Source organism: Diabrotica virgifera, chromosome 5, assembly GCF_917563875.1.
Source record: "Diabrotica virgifera virgifera chromosome 5, PGI_DIABVI_V3a".
NCBI lineage: Eukaryota > Metazoa > Arthropoda > Insecta > Coleoptera > Chrysomelidae > Diabrotica > Diabrotica virgifera.
The window spans coordinates 224702407-224722072 of NC_065447.1; the positions used below are offsets into that span (position 1 = coordinate 224702407).

At 32.0% G+C, this 19666-nt stretch overlaps 1 protein-coding gene across 7 annotated transcripts in view; it reads left to right on the forward strand.

The window, feature by feature from the left end:
- LOC126884694 (gastrula zinc finger protein XlCGF46.1-like) overlaps window positions 1-19666 on the forward strand; it is a 220260-nt gene that overhangs the window by 36287 nt on the left and 164307 nt on the right. For 2 of the 7 annotated variants that reach the window (XM_050650782.1, XM_050650780.1), the window contains exon 3: window positions 12199-13170. The exons of the other annotated variants lie outside the window; for them this stretch is intronic. In XM_050650782.1, coding sequence (XP_050506739.1) covers window positions 12199-13016 — 818 coding nt within the window. In that variant the 3' untranslated portion in view covers window positions 13017-13170. Of the gene's footprint in view, window positions 1-12198; window positions 13171-19666 lie in introns of those variants that run through there. 7 annotated transcript variants of the gene reach the window in all.

Below are 19666 nucleotides of genomic sequence, written 5' to 3' on the forward strand. Positions count from 1 at the left end.
CAGTATATTTTTTTGTAAACTGAAAAAACGGTCATTCCGTTATCCAGCGATATAAAGTTTTTCAAAATCGGTTGTCAAATCACTGAGTAATTAATTTTTAAAATGAGAGGTGCAACGTGGATATCACATACCTAAATAACATAACTAAGCAAATTGATATTATGTTATGTAATTTCCACATTGCATCTCTCATTTTAAAAATTAATTGCACAGTCATTTGACCACCGATTTTAAAAAAAATTATATCGTTGGATAGGGAAATTACCGTTTTTTCAAGTTTTTAGGTAAATGACCATTTTTTATGTCGCTTTTAAATAAAAAATGGCGAATTTTTGGAAAAAAACGTTGTTGACTTTTTTTATTAAAACACCCAGTATATTTTTTTGTAGCTTGAAAAAACGGTCATTTACCTATCCAGCGATATTAAATTTTTTAAAATCGGTGGTCAAATGACTGAGCAGATAATTTTTAAAATGAAAGATGCAATGTGGAAATCACTTAACATAATATCATTTTGCTTAGTTATGTTATTTAGGTATGTGATATCCACGTTGCACCGCTCATTTTAAAAATTAATTATTCAGTGATTTGACAACCGATTTTGAAAAATTTTATATTGCTGGATAGGTGAATGACTTTTCTTTCAATTTACAAAAAAATATACTGGGTGTTCCATTAAAAAAAAAGTCAACGACGTTTTTTTCAAAAATCCGCCATTTGTTTTTTCGTATTTGAAAGCGATATAAAAAATTCAATCCATTCAGACAAAACTTTTACTAAAATAAAACATTTCATCGAAAACCGCATATTTCTATCTTAAGCCGTTTAGAAGTTATAGGCAGTTAAAATGGGGGAAAATATAAGTGGACACCCGGTACAGTACGCTGGAATAAGTGATACTCCCCCTCCCCTTATTAACTTATTATTTTTAGCACATAAGCAAAACGCTCGGACAGGTCGATTTTAAAATAATCATAGTATATTCTAACATCAATGTTTCGATTTTTACGCGATCCCTCTTCAGGTGACAGGCATAACTTTGACTTTTTTAAATGGGAAAGTACATCATGTGACACCTCATTTAAAAGCTTTTAAAATTCTTATTACAAAAATGTATAATACTGTACTCTGTACTTGTGTACTCCTATTTGAGAGCGTAATTTTTTTCAAATTCTGAGAAAACTAATAAGTATTTTTGAAAAATTTAAACGCGGAATGAAAGATTACATTATTACGGAGGGCTAAAAGTCCCTTAGACTAAACAAAACGTTTCTTTTGAATGATATATTTAAAATTAAAAATCAGACTAAATTTTCTCTCTTTTTCACCCCTGCGACTTATTAAAATAAACATTATATAAGTTCTTAGGGACTCTCTACTCTCGATTATACTGTAATATTTCATTCTGCGTTTAAAGTTTTCAAAAATACTAGTTTTCTCAGGATTCGAAAAAAATGAATGCATTTAAAAATAATTCGACCGAAATTTTGCGCCTACGTTCTCAAATAGGATAAAATTATTATACATTTTTGTAATCAGTATTTCAAAAGCTTTTAAATGAGATGTCACATGATGTACTTTCCCATTTAAAAAAAAAGAATGTGTGTGTACTTTGTACGCACGTAAGAAGTTATACTTCTACTACATATTATGTGATTTTTAAGACAATACCAAAAATTTAAAAAAATAAAAGAATAAAACGCACACCAACACATTGAAAAATGCCACAAAGAAAAAATAATTTCTGAACGATAATAATTGTTGGCAAAAATTTTAAATACGCATTTTCTGAAAAAAAAATTATATAACAAATATTCTTACAATCATAAAATGCATAAAAAAATAAAAAAATAAAAACTTGCATCGGGAATCGAACCCGTGAATTTCGGGGCGCTTTGATTCGTAATCGAAGCCTAGACTCACTCGTCCAATTCCACATTATTTGTCATGTGGAAAAATAGGGTAACTGAACGTTTTACTGTTTGACAGTTGTTTTGAATATAATTAAATTATGTAGTTTAAATTTTGTGGAAGAAAATATTAAAATATAACAAAACAGTAAGAAAACAATATATTAGATGAAGATTGGTAGAACTTTTGTTGGTAATCAAATTAAGTATGTAAATCAAAGCATTACATACCTACTAGATAAATAAATCTACGCCAAAAAATCATAATTTAAAAATAAAAATCGGACCTAATTTGGGATTTCTCTCTAAAATCCCCATTCTTGAGAAAATAAATGTACAGTAGAGCGTCGATTATCCGAACGTCGATCAACCGAACGACCGCTTATTCGAACTATCGACTCCCGCGTCCCTCACTAGAATACCGAGCAAGCGTTAGTAATTGACGCTTAAAATATCTTCAATTTTCTTCAATATTGTATCCAAAAATAATTATGTTGTTGCAAAGACTGCATTTTTTTGTTTAGTTGCTAGTTGTCATTATCAAGATATAAATAAACATATAGGTATATAAATATGGCTTTTATTCACTTGTGGATAAATATGTATGACTATAAATATGTATCAATATATTGTAGTTCGATTATCCGAACACCTATGTCCCCCAATTAGTTCGGATAACGGGATAATCGACGCTCTACTGTATTTCAACCTAATCCAAATGAGTTTTCCTCGTCCAAAATAGTCCAAAAGCTCAAAAATATAGGTATATGAAAACTATTTAAAAAGGCAGTATAACTATTAACTAACTTTTGTTTGTTGTTTCTTTTCACACAAATTTTAAAACGCAACAACCATAAATAATCTAACTACAGCTGTGCCACAGCCGCCATATTGAATAATTTTTGACATGTCATTTGAACATCCAATCAGAACAAAGTTATAATGCGCATGCGCTGGGATCATAGGTTTTAACATATAAAAATTCACCCTCATATCGCCGGTAAAGAAGTATAACTTCAAAAAATCAAAGTTATGCCTGTCACCTGAAGAGATATCGCGTAAAGTTCGAAACATTTATGTTATAATTATGATTATTTTAAAAATCGATCTTTCCGAGCGTTTTGCTTATATTCTAAAAATAAATAAGGGGGGGTAACACTTATTCCAGCGCACTGTATATTAGTAGTCTAATCAACAGCCATTTTCTTGTGGAATTTTGAGAACCAAGGTCGATTTCCTTGAAAATTGGGATTTAGGTAGTAATTATAACCTTTGTCAAAATCTACCCTATGCCGAACTGCGCTTTTGCCCTGGGGGTGAAAACAACCCATCTAGGGGATGAAAATTTTTTAATTAAAATAACTATGGAAATCGATAGAGTGGCCAATTCTAAGTAAATTTTGTTCTATAAAATTGTTTTGCAAACGTGACACTTTCTAAGTTAAATGCGATTAAAACTATGCATTTTTCATTGAAAAAACTCACGGTTTATAACAGTTTTTCATGAATAACTTAAAAAATTTAATTTTATAAAAAAAAATCATTATGCACAAAATTGTGGCTAATAAAAAAAAGAGATTCGCCTCTGAAAGACCTATGTAAACCCAATAACGAAGTTCATTAAAAAACCTTTCAAATAAGCTCTCATAAATTTTTTTTGCATAAGAACTGACTGACTGATGACGAAAATAACGATACATTTTTGGCGAAGTAACGTAAGTGACATTTTTGAAAATCATGTTTTTCCATTAAATTAACGCTATTATTGTTCAGAAGGCACTGCCAAAATGTAGTAAGCCTATATATTTATTATGTTTAAAGTAATAATTATAGGCTTACTACACTTTGGCACCTTCTAAACAATAATAGTGTTAGTTTAAGGGGAAAAACATGATTTTCAAAAATGTCACTTACGTTACTTTGCCAAAAATGTATCGATAAAGTCGCTCTCTGCTTTTTTCTGTTTGAAATGTAAAAAGTAAATCCTCGTCGTTAAAATCCTAATAGAAATGAATAACTTCCCACTTGACATTAACTTTATTTAGGTATAATTGATACGATTCATGTGATTTGACCGGTTTGGAATGCTTAATTTAGAAAAAATAGTTGATTAAATCGAAAATGACATTTTTAAAATTAAAAAAAAAGTGCCTTTTTCCTTACTAAATTTAAAAGTATTCATAACATAAAAAAATGTTTCAAATATTAATTGTAGAATTTCTTTTACTGAAAATTTTGATTTTTTTTGTTTTTGTATCATGAATACTTTTAGGTTCATTTAAGAAAAATGCACTTTTTTTGAAATTATAATAATGCCATTTTCGATTTAATCAACTATTTTTTCCAAACTAAGTATTCCAAACCAGTCGAATCACATGGATCGTATCAATTATATCTAAATAAAGTTAATTTTAAGTGGTAAGTGGGAAGCTATTCATTTCTATTAGGATTGTAACGACGAGGGTTTAATTTTTACATTTCAAAAAGAAAAAAGCAGAGAGCGACTTTATTTTCGTTATAAGTCAGTCAGTTCTTACGCAAATAACTTTGGTCAGCGCTTATTTGAAATATTTTTAATTAGCTTTAAAAGATGTCGCTTAAGTTTTCCTAAAAAATTGCACCACATTCGAGTTATTTAAGATTGAAGGTTCTCCATTTCGAGGTTCTTCGAAAATAATCATCCTTTAAAGAGCAATAATTCAGTAGTTCTTGGGTTTACCTAGGCCTTTCAGACGAGAATCTCTTTGTTTTTTATTAGCCACAATTTTGTTCTTAGTGATTTTTTTCTTCTTCTTCTTCTTCTTTTTGTATAGACATAACTCTGTCTGTTTTTTCAATGTGCCTCTAGTAAGTTGTCATCGTTTTCGTGGTCTTCCCACTGATCGTCTTCCTATTGGGGAACCGTCTCTCGCTGTCCTGCCTACCCTTGATTTTTTTCTATAAAATTAAATTTTTTTAAGTTATTCATGAAAAACGGTTATAAAACGTGAGTTTTTTTTCAATGAAAAATGCATAGTTTCATTCGCAAATAACTTGGAAAGTGTCAATTTTGCAAAAAAAAAATTATGGAACGAAATTTACTCAGAATTGGTTGCTTTATCGATTTCCATAGTTATTTTGATTAAAAATTTGCATCCCCTAGATGGGGTTGTTTTCACCGCCAGTGCAAAAGCGCAGTTCGGCATAGGGTAGATTTTGAAGAATAGTGTCAACAGAGCTTAAACCCAAATTTTCATTAAAATCGGTGTTGATTCTCAAAATTCCACGGTTTCACAGTTTTTTAACGCTGTTGAGTGGTCTATAGGTTGTATTAAGCGGGCGGCACACCTAATTTGAGGCTTAGAAATCGAAAAAGCGACCATGATAGGTGAATGGCAAATTTTGGTCATTCTTTATATTTTTGACGTCGCTGAATCCGAATATGAAGTTTATTTTTATCTAGAATTTGTGGAACATATTCAAAAATCAAAGTTTATGCAAAAATGCGAAAAATAAATTTTTATAATATTTCATGTTTACCTCGCTGCATCTTTGCGGTAAATATTTCCTTTTGAAAATTTTACTGTGTCATCTTTGAAGTATTTAGGTAACAACGAGCTTAGTCCAAAATGTTTAAACAAATTAAAAGAGGAGTTGTTAATTTTTAAACATTTTGTTGTCAGATCTCGTTAGTATCATGTTTACTTAAACAAGTTGAGTGACAAACTTTTTAGTTTATAATTTTAACCAAAACAGCAATAAAATATAATTCATGAAGAAGTTTCATGGAAAATTTCAAGTCAAAATATGCAACAGGAGAAAAGTTATGTTACTTTATAGACGAGTGGTACTCTCCCAAAAACGCTTATTTGTCGAGATATTGACCACGGTGTGGTGAATGGCTAAATTTAGTCTTACTTTATATTTTTGATGGTGCTGAAAACGAAAATGAGGTTTATGTTTATTTTGAATTTTCGATGGGGGAGCATTGTCAAAATCTCAATTTTACCTTAAAAATAAAAAAAAATGAAATCACGTTTTTCTTAAAATTAAGTTGCACCATTTTTTTTTCCTATAAAACATTTTATTCTTTGTACCCCATATTTTAACATAAACTTGATTAAAAAGCTAAATTTCAAATTTTGTCACTCAACTTTTGCGATTAAACTTTGCAATTCGGGAATCTTCACCTTTTACTTTAAATAATTATTTAACTTTTATTATAATAAGACAGACAGATTGAAACAGGTACCATTATCTTCAGAAAAGTAAGAAATATATACTATAAAAAATTACAGAAAAAAATATTGAAATGGAACAGAGTTGTAGCGAGTTAAACGCAAAAAAATGTGATTTCATTTTTTTATTTTTAGGGTAAAATTGCAATTTTGCCAATGTTCCCCCACGTAAAATTCACAATAAACCTAATTTTCGCTTTCAGCACCATCAAAAACATACAGTATGACCAAAATTAGCCATTCACTACACCGTGGTCATCACACCACACACTATCTCGAGAAATACGCATTTTTGGGGTGTGCCGCTCGTCTATAAAGTCACATAACTTTTTTCCTATTGCATATTTCGACTTGAAATTTTCCACAAAACTTCTTCATGAATTATATTTTATTGCTGTGTCAGTTAAAATTATAAACTAAAAAGTTTGTAACTCAACTTTTTTAAGAAAACATGAAACTAACGAAATCTGACGACAAAATGTTTAAAAATTAATAACTCCTCTATTAATTTGTTTACGCTGTTATCTAAATACTTCAAAGATAACACAGTACAAATTTCAAAAGGAAATATTTACAGCGACCAAAGATAAAGGAAGTTAAAGTTGAAAAATTGATTTTTCGCATTTTTGCATAAAATTTGATTTTTGAACATGTAACACCAACTCTAGATAAAAATAAACTTCATATTATATTCATAACGACCTCGAAAACATAAAGAATCGCCAAAACTGGTCATTCACCTTAAAGTTGAGTTTTGTGGTCGGTATAACGTAATTTTAGGGGTTGCTGCCGCTCGCCTAATATCTTTCTAATGGCTGGTGGTTTGTTTAGAATTATATGTCATAAAAAATATAACATATACTGCCATATATGTAGGGGAGTGCCGGGAGGGTTTGGACAATTTTTTAATAAACAATTATGGCGTGGACATGGATAACAAATATCTAAAATTTTGAAATCATACTGATTAATGTATGTCTCCTCACTAAATATGTGCATATGTGCACAAATATAACCATGTGAATGAAATATTCGCATATACACACAACCAAACTTATATGGAATCATCTAATATTTCTTATTATTTCGTGCGAATTTAAAAAAACAACACACGAAGTCAAACAATAGTTATTTATGATATAAGTGTTAAAAGTACACGTTTAAGGCACGCATGTGAAAGTTTAAGGCACATGAGTGCCTTAAAAATGTACTTTTTAACACACATATCATACAATATTTTTTCTACAAACGTAATTACAGGACAATATCTACAAAAACTTTTACTTGAACTTGACTGACATTCCAATTTTATATATTTTTTGACATTACATCAAAATTGCATATACCAGGGGTTGCCAAGCTTCTTGATAATCGAGCCATTTTTCAAATTTGAAATTTTTCGCGAGCCGCAATTAACCCGGCATCTGCCACGTGGCTTTGCAAGGCGCCAACTGCCACGTGGGGTGCTCACAGCACCCCTTAAAAATTTTATGTGATCTACTTGTTTAAAAAACAAAATAATGTGTTGAGTAACATAAGAATATAAATAAACATGTTTTATTAACTTATTAGCCACTAATAATGTTATAAAAGTTAAAAAATAAAATGAAAAAGGTGTTATAAGCAAATTAGCAAGTACCAAGCCATAATAAATGAAGTCAAGTAAAATATCTAAAAAAATTAAGATGTAGTGAGTATAGAGTCTATATTAATAATTTAAATGAGTTATTTCAATAAAAAATGTAAATTTGACCTATTTATCAAAAATACAAAAAAAATTAAAACTTAAAGTGCCCAATGACACCCCAATTCGACTTTAGAGCTATAAGTTCAGAATGACACCAAATAACCACTTCAAACACTAACACATATATGCTATACAATATTATAGAAAGCTACTATGACGCACAGCTCGGTTACCAAACTTGAAATACCAAATATTTGATAAAAATGTGTTTGGGGTGCTGGTAGCACCCCACGTGGCAGGTGCCGGGTTAAACAATTATTTAAAAAGTGTAAAAAAGGTATTTAATTTTTCTCATACTGTTTGGACTACACGAACTTTAAAGTGAAATAAAATGGTTCACATCGTTGTTTCCAATATGCAAATAATTCTACAAGCAGCCTTTTCTAATTAAGAATACTTAAATTCTTCATCATCTTTCCATCTTTTTCTGGGACGGCCTACTGATCTTCTACCGTTTCTCAAAAAGCACTGTCTTTAACACACTGTTTTTCTCTGATCTTACCACATGACCTGCTCATCTTATCTTAGCTTTTATATCTCTTACGATGTTTTCAGTACCATACAGTCACCAATTCAGCTTTGCGGCGCCTTCTCCACTCTTCGGTCAATTTATCTCTTTGTCATTCTGAGAACTTTCTTTTCAAAAACTAGCAGCTTATGTTTTACTTCCATATGTAACAATTGGACGAATAATTGAAATACAGTCTTAATTTAGATTGCGTTTTTAGCATCTTAGATCTTAATAATGATGATAGGGAGTATGATGCTCTGTTCCACTCAGTTATTCTTTCTGAGATCTCTTTTTATATATGGTTGTCATCTGTGAAAACTGCCCCTAGATATTTAAACTCTTTTATTACTTCAAAGTTGTGCTCATTAATAGTTATGTTCCGCCTAACTCTTGGTCTTGGATTTTTGGTTACTTTCATGTTTTTCGTCTTCTCTTCATTTATTCGAAGGCCCAGACTACCTGCTTCTTCCACTAGTTGTGAAAACACCTCTCTCACGTCTCTTGTAGAATGAGCGACTGCACCTAGATCATCAGCAAAGGCCAACAATAGTTTTGATCCTCGATTTGCAAATCCCCTGTCAGTTCAGATGATATTTTACTTATTAACTATTCTAAGACCAAATTAAATAGCAACGATGATAAGGGGTCTCCTTGTCTAAGTCTAATGTTACAGTCTTTTATATTTTTTGTTGTCAATAATTTAGGTCATCTTAAAACACAAAAATTAAAAGTAATGCAGGTACATTTCTTGAGAGCCACAAATAATCCTTCAAAGAGCCACATGTGGCTCGCGAGCCACAGTTTGGCCATCCCTGGCATATACGGTCAATACGAACTGCAGTGCCTTAAAGTAGCATTTTTAACGCTCGTATGGAGTGCTAAAAATTGCATTTTTAACACGGTTGTAGAAAAAGTAATTTAATAACAAATACATAACAATTAAATAAAACAATAAAGTATTTAAAAAACAAATTGAAACTAATTGTTTTAAAGTCAATAACATAAAAAATTTCAATGAAAAACAAATAATGTTTAAATTGTTTTTATTTTTTTTTTAGTCAGTGTTATCACCTCTAGTCCTTTTAAGGCGCGTTTTCACGGGTCGATCTGGGTTGAACGATTTGGATCGTTCGACCAGAATTCGATCTGTGCCGAAAGCAAAAAGGTTTACACGACAGTCGATGAATGTTGAATTAATTGTAGTACAAAATGGCGTCACGTGAAATTTCTAATGTAGGTGTGCAATTAATTTGTTATGCAATTCGAGAAGGAATCGACAAATCAAACAAAAAGACAAATAAACGAAGGTGGTGGACCCGACCGTGGATTTTAAGACGAAATACTCATGGTGCATCACAAAGTCTGCTCCAAGAAATGGTTGTGGAAGATCCAGAGGCTTATAGAAATCATCTAAGAATGGAAAATGCACAGTTTAAAGAACTTTTAGAAAAAAATGTTGGGGAAATTTAAAAAAACGATACAAATATGTTGTGTTTATGTTCGACGAGGTGTTTACACATTCGATTCCAGTCGTTCGACATCGATTCGGCGACAATCGCCTATCAAAAGTAGACAGTCTTTCTACTTCCGTCGAATCGACTCACTCCGCCGAACGGCCAAGTCGATTTATGGTTTACATATTCAATTTGCTTTCGATTTAATAATCGATCTAAATCGTTCAATCCAGATCGACCCGTGAAAACGCGCCTTTATGCAAGCTTCAGTTTGCGTGGGGACGCTCCTAATCAAACTATCAACATTTTGTTGTGGTAGGTTGCTCCATTCTTGCATTCTTCATTTTCCGTTCTTGCTCTGCCTAATCATTCTGCGTACGTTTGCTTGTGCTTCCTTATAAGCTAGTTGGTCTACTACATCTCTTGTATTCATGTATCTCTGGTATTTTCTTCACTTTTCTTCTATTTCTGATTCGACTTATTCGTCCGACCAATATGGTTTGTTTTTTATGTTCTTTTCTGTCCGTCCTAAGGCTTCTTCTGCGGCCGAGTGTATACATCCTTTCAAGTAGGTATATTGTTCTTCTATAGATGCCTGTTGTAGATCTTTTAATTTTTGGTCGAGTCTTCTTTTGTATAAAACTTTCACACTTTCTTGTTCTAAACTATTTAGGTTGTATCTTATTTGTGTAATTCACTCTTCATATTGCTTCACTTCTTCTGTTTGTTTTTCATATTTGTACGGTAAGATAAGTTTTATGCCAAGGAAATGGTGATCGCTACCACAAGTTAATCCTCTATATGCCCTGACATCTGGAACTAATACAAGAGAAATCATTATACTAGGGGACCTAAACAGGCGAGTGTGAATTAGACAAAATCATATGCAATTATATTCTTCTAATTGAAAAAAATAAAAAAATTTTTCTTAAATTACGGATACCCTTGGATATCCTACGGATATCTTGATTAACAATAGTCCTAGAATTTTTTGCAATACACCACTTTAAAGTAAAGAAAATAAGCTTTTTTTATTCCACAATGTATATAAAATAGTCATAAAGAGAAATTTAAAATATAATCATAAAAATATCAAAAATCATTAAAAATATAAAACCTTGAAAAAGCCTAACTTCCCTAAAAATAGTCATACAACCTGACACAAAAGACCATTTTAAAGTTAATTGACTTCTCTTTCTACTAAATGTACCATTGCATTTACCTAGAAATGCGTAGAAAAAAGTTACAGAACAATGTTTGCGAAATAATGGGGAAAATGGGCCAAAAATGCTGTGAACGGCGAACTTTGAAAAATCCTATTTCAGAAACTATCAATTCTCGGGACTTTTACCAAACATCATTTTAAAAGAAAAGATGGAAGTTATTTTTCGCTAAAGCAGTGCCTATACCTACATCCCTGTGGAAAAAAGTTATGGCGCAAAAAACAAAATTACTTTCTTTCGTGTTTCTTTCTTGCTTGTCTTTTGAATATATTTTCGTAAAAAAATATTTTTGACTTTAAAATTTGATTTTTCGATAGTAAATTTAATCTGGAATAATTTTCCTGTAGACGTGTTTGTACCAAAAGTGCATAGAACTCACCCTAATTCGCTATGCCTAAGGACTAATTCACCCCTTTCTCAAAAACGCACATATTTAAATGGTAGCACTCCGCGGTTTTTTCAAAGTTAGAGATTTTTTCCATTGACCATATAAAGTTAATCCGTCCAGAGACAATAAAATCTCGTTAACGTTGTAGTTCCTTTTAGCTCTCTTAGTTTGAACATAATCAATAGCCTAATAACAACAAACTTTCATTATTTAGGCTTACCTAATAGTAATACTCAATCAGTATCGGAAAACAAACAAAACCAGCCAATTAAAAACACAGTTTCAAATTGATAAATATTAGAACAACAACATGGAAAATTTCGAAAATGCATCAAAACAAAGTAATTGGTGCCTATAGAGCGTTTCACGTTAAGAATAGAACATTGCGGAGATAGCACCGTGTATTTCTTATGGACGATAGAAGCGCGCCGCGCCGTATCTACTGACTAAATTCATTTTAGAATGAATCATATCCACCCGTGCGCGAGAGGTTTGGCAACACTGGTCTCCGTTAGCGTAACGCTCTATTCTTAACGTGAAACAAATTATAGACAGATACTAAGAATACAGAAATGTACTTCAAATTATATTTGCGTTTACGCTTGTTGTGTAGTGGAATGGGAATTATGAGAGTGTCCAATGCCTCCCGCTGTCCAAACCCTCCCTATTCATTAAATTACTGGATACATAATTAATTCTGCGACGTCCAAAGATTATTGTTTTGCTATTATCTATGTGTGTTTTTTAGATAGAAAGTCGTTCAGTCTGCACAAACAAACGCACACAAGAAGCCCATGTCATATTTGCGGCCGACACATTACAAAAGCCAATATGTCGAAACACGTCAGGATGCATACAGCAGCTCCAGCAGTTTGTCCTATTTGTGGAGCCACGTTTAAAAATTTTGAAGGTTTAAGATGTCACAACTTTCATTACCACAAACATACTGCCCAACAATACATTTGCGAAGAATGTGGTAAAGGCTTTCGAATGAAACATAAATTAGCATGGCATAAAAAAAAGGTTCATATCGGTCTAAAGAATTTTAAATGCACTACATGTGGAAAAGCCTTCTTTACCAACTATGCTGTATCAAAACATATTCGAATGACTCACGAAAAACAGAGACCTCATGTGTGTGAATATTGTGGTACTGGTTTTTCGTCTCCGCATGCTTTAAAAACTCATAAAAGACAACATACCAATGAAAAACCGTTCGTTTGTGAGCACTGTTTCGAAGGGTTTAGACAGCGGGTTTCATTGCGATCCCATTTGAAATCAAGACATGGAATAGAGGAAGCCCAGCAATTCTTTTGTAAAACGTGTGAGAAAGGTTTCGCTACAGATTACGCTTTGAGTATACATGAAAGATTACACGAAACTGAGAATAAGTGTAAAATTTGTTCAGAAAATTTTGCTGGAGATGAATTTCTGGCGAACCATCTTAGAGAAGTTCATCAAGTAGAAGTAGAAATGAAACAAGATCCGCTCGCTCAGCCTGGGAATACTTTCTTAGAGTCGTTTTTGGAAACATACGACTCAAAAAATCCAATCTCTCACTATTAGTAACTCAAATAAACTTAGGTTGTTTTATTGAAAAAAAGGAGAATAATTACAAATAATGGGAGTGTATATGAATATATTTTCTTTAAAAACTTCCATTTGTAAATACTGACTTATAAACGACTATAAGATTTTGAAAATAAACATTTGAACTTTTGTTTGTTTACAATTAATATTGGCTTTGAACAGGTGATTTTGATTGTCTAGTAATTTCCACCTAAAATTTCGCAAACGTCGCAAAAAATAATTACTGAATTTACTATACAATAAGAGCCACCGTACTAGACACATAGGAACATTGAGCTATTACAGCCCTGGACCCTTCACTTGTTGCAATATTTATTTTATGTCGAGTGATGTTTAGAACGTCAGAAAATGTGTAGAAACAACAATAGAAACTGAATATTAACGTAGAAAGTTGACAAATAATAGATCAGCAGTATTAAATACAGCTGATTTAATTTTGACGTTTATAATTGTCATTTTATTAAAGTTGTAAAAACTTTAAAGTATTGTACTATTCTTGGTGTTTGAAGAAAATTATTTTAAAACAGAGTAATAATACTAACGCGTAAAAATTTTACATATCTAGGTTCACTAGTCACCGCAGATAACAATGTCAACGAAGAAGTCAAGAGAATAATACATATTGCTAATAAAACATATAATGGATTAATTAAACATCTAAGATCTAACAACATCACGAGAAAAACCAAATGCAAAATATACAAATCCCTGATAAAACCGGTCCTTATATATGGATCAGAGACATGGACACTGTCGAAAAGCGATGAGAACTTATTAGGTACGTTTGAACAAAAATCCTCAGACACATATATTATAAGGGGGTGAAAGAAAATGACGTATGGCGCAGAAGATATAATTTTGAACTATACGCAGCATACAACGAACCCGACGTCATAACATCCATAAAAATCGGACGTCTGCGCTGGATGGGCCATGTTGAACGGATGTTGGAGACCGAAACACCAAAACATATAATGAGACAAGCACCAGTAGGGAGAAGGTCAAAGGGAAGACCAAACTTACATGGAACAAGTGGAACAAGATCTGAAAACACTTGAGATTACCCACTGGAAGAACAAAGCAAGGAACAGAACAGAATGGAGGAAAATCCTAGAACAAGCCAGGACCCAAAAAGGGTTGTTGAGCTACTGATGATGATAATGAATAATACTATCTACAACCGTGTTAAAAATGCAATTTTTAGGACTCCATACGAGCGTTAAAAATGCTACTTTAAGGCACTAGTGATTTAAAAATTTTATGGCACTGCAGTTCGTATTGACGTAATTTTGAGTAATGTCAAAAAAATATAAAAATGGAATGTCAGTCAAGTTCAAGTAAAAGTTTTTGTAGATATTGTCCTGTAATTACGTTTGTAGAAATAATATTGTATGATATGCGTGTTAAAAAGTACATTTTTAAGGCACTCATGTGAATTGCAGAACTCGCTTCGCTCATTCTGCAAACTTTCACATGCGTGCCTTAAACGTGTACTTTTAGCACTTGTATCATAAATAACTATTTTGCATCAAAAAACAATTATTTTGAATAGTTTTTTGACAGTAACCTGACAGGGATGAAAGTCACATCTGAGAACGAACTGGATTAGCCCATAAGCATAGCAATTAGGTACATACCCATGTGTCTAGTACGGTGACTCTTACTGTATTAAAGTAGCTGGCTGTATTCCATATACATATTACAAAAAACAATTAAAATCCTTTATAAAAGGTATATTTATTAAAATTCTCTAAAAAGGGCTACATCACAAGCAGAACTAGTTTTCAATCTGATAACAGATCATCATCAGTGCTGACAAGATGCTGACATGCTAACACCAAAATACAACTGTTGTTGGGAACTGACCAAACTGATCAGTTGCCATCAACCATTCAACATGTGAACATCTCAATTTGGGGTCAGATGGTACCCTGGGCATAATACATATGTGATATTTTGTGCACCCATGTTTAATAAGGATGTTCACAAAAAATTTAATATTCATTTTAAACATGTAAAACGATTAAGAAACACCCTAGGAATAATTGTCTAAAATATTAAGAAAATTAAAAAAGCTTGCCTATGAAAAAACTTCATTAGAAATCTAGTATTATTTTAAATTTCAAGAAAAATTCTGACGTCACTAGTCGTATACCCCAGCGCGCGCATGTCAATAGTGTTATTCTTTAGGTACCTGTTTGACGTTAGTTCAGGTCATTTTATTTTGTATTTTGTTCCATAGATAAGAGCGTTGATAAGAGGGTGGGGTGTTTTGTTCTCTTATTGTTTTATCAGTATTAGTAGTAGTATTATTTTGGGTAGTACAAATAAATAAATAAAATGAAAGGTTTTAAAATAGCTGATTCGCTTAACCTACCTACTGTACAAATAACAATGGTGAATGGTGTCTGATTTCTTGTCATTTTGTAAAGAAATAAATCAACCACAGAATAGTGGAATGTTTATTTTAAAAGGTACAGGGGTGACACAAAAAGGAAAATTTAGTGTGATTTTTAATTTCAAATATTTCATTCAAAGGAAACTTTTTGTTTATTCTAACGGACTTTCGGCCCTCAGTAATAATGTAATCTTTAATTCTGCGTTCAAATTGTTCAAAAATATTTATTAGTTTTCTCAGGATTCGAAAAAATTAATGCATTTAAATAGCATTTGCCCCAGATTTTGCCCTACTAATTTAAATGATGTCTAGTTTATAGGGGCTGTCGGTAACAAATATGTACTTTATTACTACGTTATGGACACCAATCTTTTAAACCTCCAGACAAATTGAAAGATCATAAACTAGGTACTTTTTATTGTTCTAAAAATTTTTCTTGCCAACCCATTTCGTTGCCTGGATATTTAGAAACAGATATTTAGAAGTCCAAAATACGAAGTTTTCGGCTGTAGGTATTAAGAATTTTTATAATTTATTTTTTTATAACCAAGCTAACTTAAATCTAAAACATATAGAATTGGGTAAAAATGACTATGTACTTATTTAAAAACTCATCTATTTAGGAAAAGATCCATAATTTACAATAAAGAAGTGGTCTTCGCAAGAGAATAGCTTGGATTTTATTGATAGGTACATACTTCTTTTTTACGTTTCTTTTTACGATTTAAATTAGCTGGAACTGTAATAAAAATCTTGTCAGAATTGTTTTTAGAGGTATTTTCACACCAAGGAATAAAACACCACTTATTTGGTTTCATTTTTACTAATTAAATACGTAAAGAACTGCACAGATTCAAATACACTTCGTAAATAAGTATACAAAACTAAGTCGTCGATCGAAGACGATACGACTGCTGACGTCACAGACCGTAGCCTCGCTGCAGGGTACCGTTTTTCTAGCCTCCAAGAAAATCAACATTATGAACTCATTTATCTTAAAAAATATACATTTTTAAACAGTTTTATGATTGCTACGTTTTTATATACCTTATAATCTATTGAATTTAACTATATTTAAAAATTAGTGAACATCCCTATTTCATAATTATAGTCATTGTTTCCATGACTGATCAAGTTTAAAGGGTTTTTACCCTAATATTTTTGTATTTTGGTGGTTAGCATGTCAGCATCTTGTCAGTACTGATTATGATCTCTTATCAGATTGAAAACTAGTTCTGCTTGTGATGTAGCCCTTTTTAGGGAATTTTAATAAATATACCTTTTATAAAGGGTTTTAATTGTTTTTCTTGATTATTTTGTTGATTTCTGTTATTTCTATTTTATTAAGTGTTAGGTCTTGCATAAGTTGTGTCTCCTTTTTATTAAATCTTTTGTTTTCTTGCTGAGTTTTGTACTTTATCGGCTTCATTATGGGTTGATTCTTTTGCTACTGATATTATAGTATTCGTTAAATTTTGAGTTAAGATTTCAAGGTTTGAATCTTTGTCTATTAGTTCAGTCAGTTTTTATCGTCTATATTTAAGTTCGTCTATATTTATTGATTTTTGCCTGGCGTTTATAAGTTTTCTTCTTTCTGTCTTGGTGTTAATTACCTATTCGTATCCTTAGCATTATATGATCGCTACCTGCGTTTATCGTGTTTAACACTACTGTATCTAATATTACGTTTCTATCGTTGTATAATATAATAATATAGTCTATTTCATTCCTTGATGTCCCATTCGGGCTTTGCCAGGTCCATCTACTCTTTTCTCGTTTTTTAAAGAACGTATTGGTTATGTATAGGTTGTTTTCTTTTGCATAATTTACTAGTATTTCGCCTCTGTTATTTCTTTCTCCTAGTCCATAGGGTCATGTTAAAATTTCATTTTTGTTTTTTTCTTTCCCTATTTTTGCGTTGAAATCGTCCATTAAGACTGCATACCTCGCTTTGTTTGTCCTTATTGCTTCATTAATTTCTTCGTCAAATTGATCTACTTCCTAATCTTCGCGCTTTGCTGTAGGGGCATAGGTCTGAATAATTTTACATGTATAACGTTGATCAATTTGGATGTCTATTGATATGACTCTGTTCGATATAGCCTTATACTGTGTGATCTTGGATGTCATTTTTTTGATAATAAGTAAACCTACGCCACCTACTTGGTTTTCGTCGAATTTGTAGAATATTTGCTGGCCGCATTTTAGCCCGATATATTGCTCTGCTTTTCGTCGTACTTCTGCCAGTCCTATCACTGTCCACTTTATTCTTTTCATTTCTTCTTCTAATTCTAGCAGCTTTTCTTCCAAACTTAGTGTGCGTATGTTGAATGTAGCTATGAACAGCTCAGTTGTGTGGCGTTTTTGTGGATGTTTTATATTTGTTGTTTTTTATCGAATTTCGGTCCCCCCTCTCCCAGAATCCATGGGGCTGCCTGAAATTTCAGTGCGAGATTCTGAGACACTATCTCTACTCGCCTGGGGTAATTCGTTTCGAATATTCGACATTTCATAAGTTGTGTTGTAGCCTTGACTTGTCACGCTGGCTAGGCGGATTGACAAGTAGGGGGGATATAGGGAAGGAATTTACGGTTTTTTGTAGGATAATGCTAGGGTTTGGGCCTGGTTTCCCCTAAGTAGGGAGTGGAGGAAAAACCAGGAGCTCGCGTTGGCAGGGACGCTATCTCCCTGAAGTAAGTCTACCTTCTATCGGGATCATAGAGGGGTACCTACCCGCTACCGCATACTGTACACCCTACTAAATTATGTTAAATAATCGTTTCTGGCTACTACTAGAGGCGTACGACAGGGGAAAGTGAATGGTTGACCATTCCCAAATTCTACGCCACTGAAGGAACTGCTATTTTAGTATAATTTTTAGATTCTCCATTACTTTTTATGTAAATAATATAGTGTTCATTGGTAACAATAAAGTCCTAGTTTTCGAGATATTTGAAGTTAAAAATTAAACAGTACTAATGACATTATCGTTACAAATGATATTACATATATTATATTGATATAATAGTTTAAATTTAAATATGCATATAATTCTCTATCACCAAATTTTTTTCCATCTCTAATTTCCCTGACATATATTAGGTTGTATCTTTCTAATGTCTGGTGTTTAGAATTATGTATCATAATTATAACATACAGGGTGATTAATTAGTGTGATAAAGCTCAGTAGATCCGCTATAGTAATAGATAGCAATAAAAGTTAATAACAAAAATTGTAGCCAACTTTGAGCTTCACATTACAAAATTAGTTAAAATGTTACAGCGTGTTCGATAACATAGTGGCAGACCAAACTTATGTTTTCTTTAATAGAACACCCTATAGTTTATATTCGAAATCTTCTTAACTTCCCCATCACAAAAATATAAAGTTTGTTATGTTATACAGGGTATTTACAAAGTTATAACCAATTTTATGAAAACCGTAACAAGTTGTAAGGAAAAGCTGAAGGGTTGGTGCTCAAATAACCCTTATAGTCATTATTTAAATAATTACGACTTCATCTGCTAATACCATACTTTATTTACAAGTCTTCGAAGTTTATTATAAACAATTTAAATCAGCCAAGGCTTGTCGCAATTCTATGTACAATAATACAGTGTGTAACATAAAATGCAGATCATAAATTAAAACACATATTCTGGGAATAGTGTTCTGGGAATAGTCATCATAATATTATCATTGTTTTGGATCATGACCTTTTGTTAAAACCTTTGAAAATCGACTACCTTCTTCTCTACTGTCTATGTCACTCCAAACAGTTCCTTACAAACTTTTGACACTTGGTAATCAACGTTGGCCTAAGATGGTTGATTAAGTTTCCTGGTAGAGTTTCACCATGTTCCCGGAGGTTATATCTTTTAACATCGGCGTTTAGCCTGTTCAATATCACTACAACATAATGTAGATTGAATTATAATTTCAACCATTGTTTGGTTCTGGGGCTATTTAGCAAGTATTCGAGTAAGTAATCATAACCACATTTTTTAACTTTTAAAATTTCAACCATCTTTCAATTTTATTAGTGGGATTACTTATTCTATTTTAGATTCACTGATGATGGACTGATAGGTCCGAAAACGTTCTGAATTGGACACATTTTTTCAATCCATTGGGATTTTTAAAATTTTTAATAAATATACCAATTACATAGAAGTGGTTTTTACTTCATGTTTGAGTTTTTAATTTACTACTCTGTGCAAAGAATTT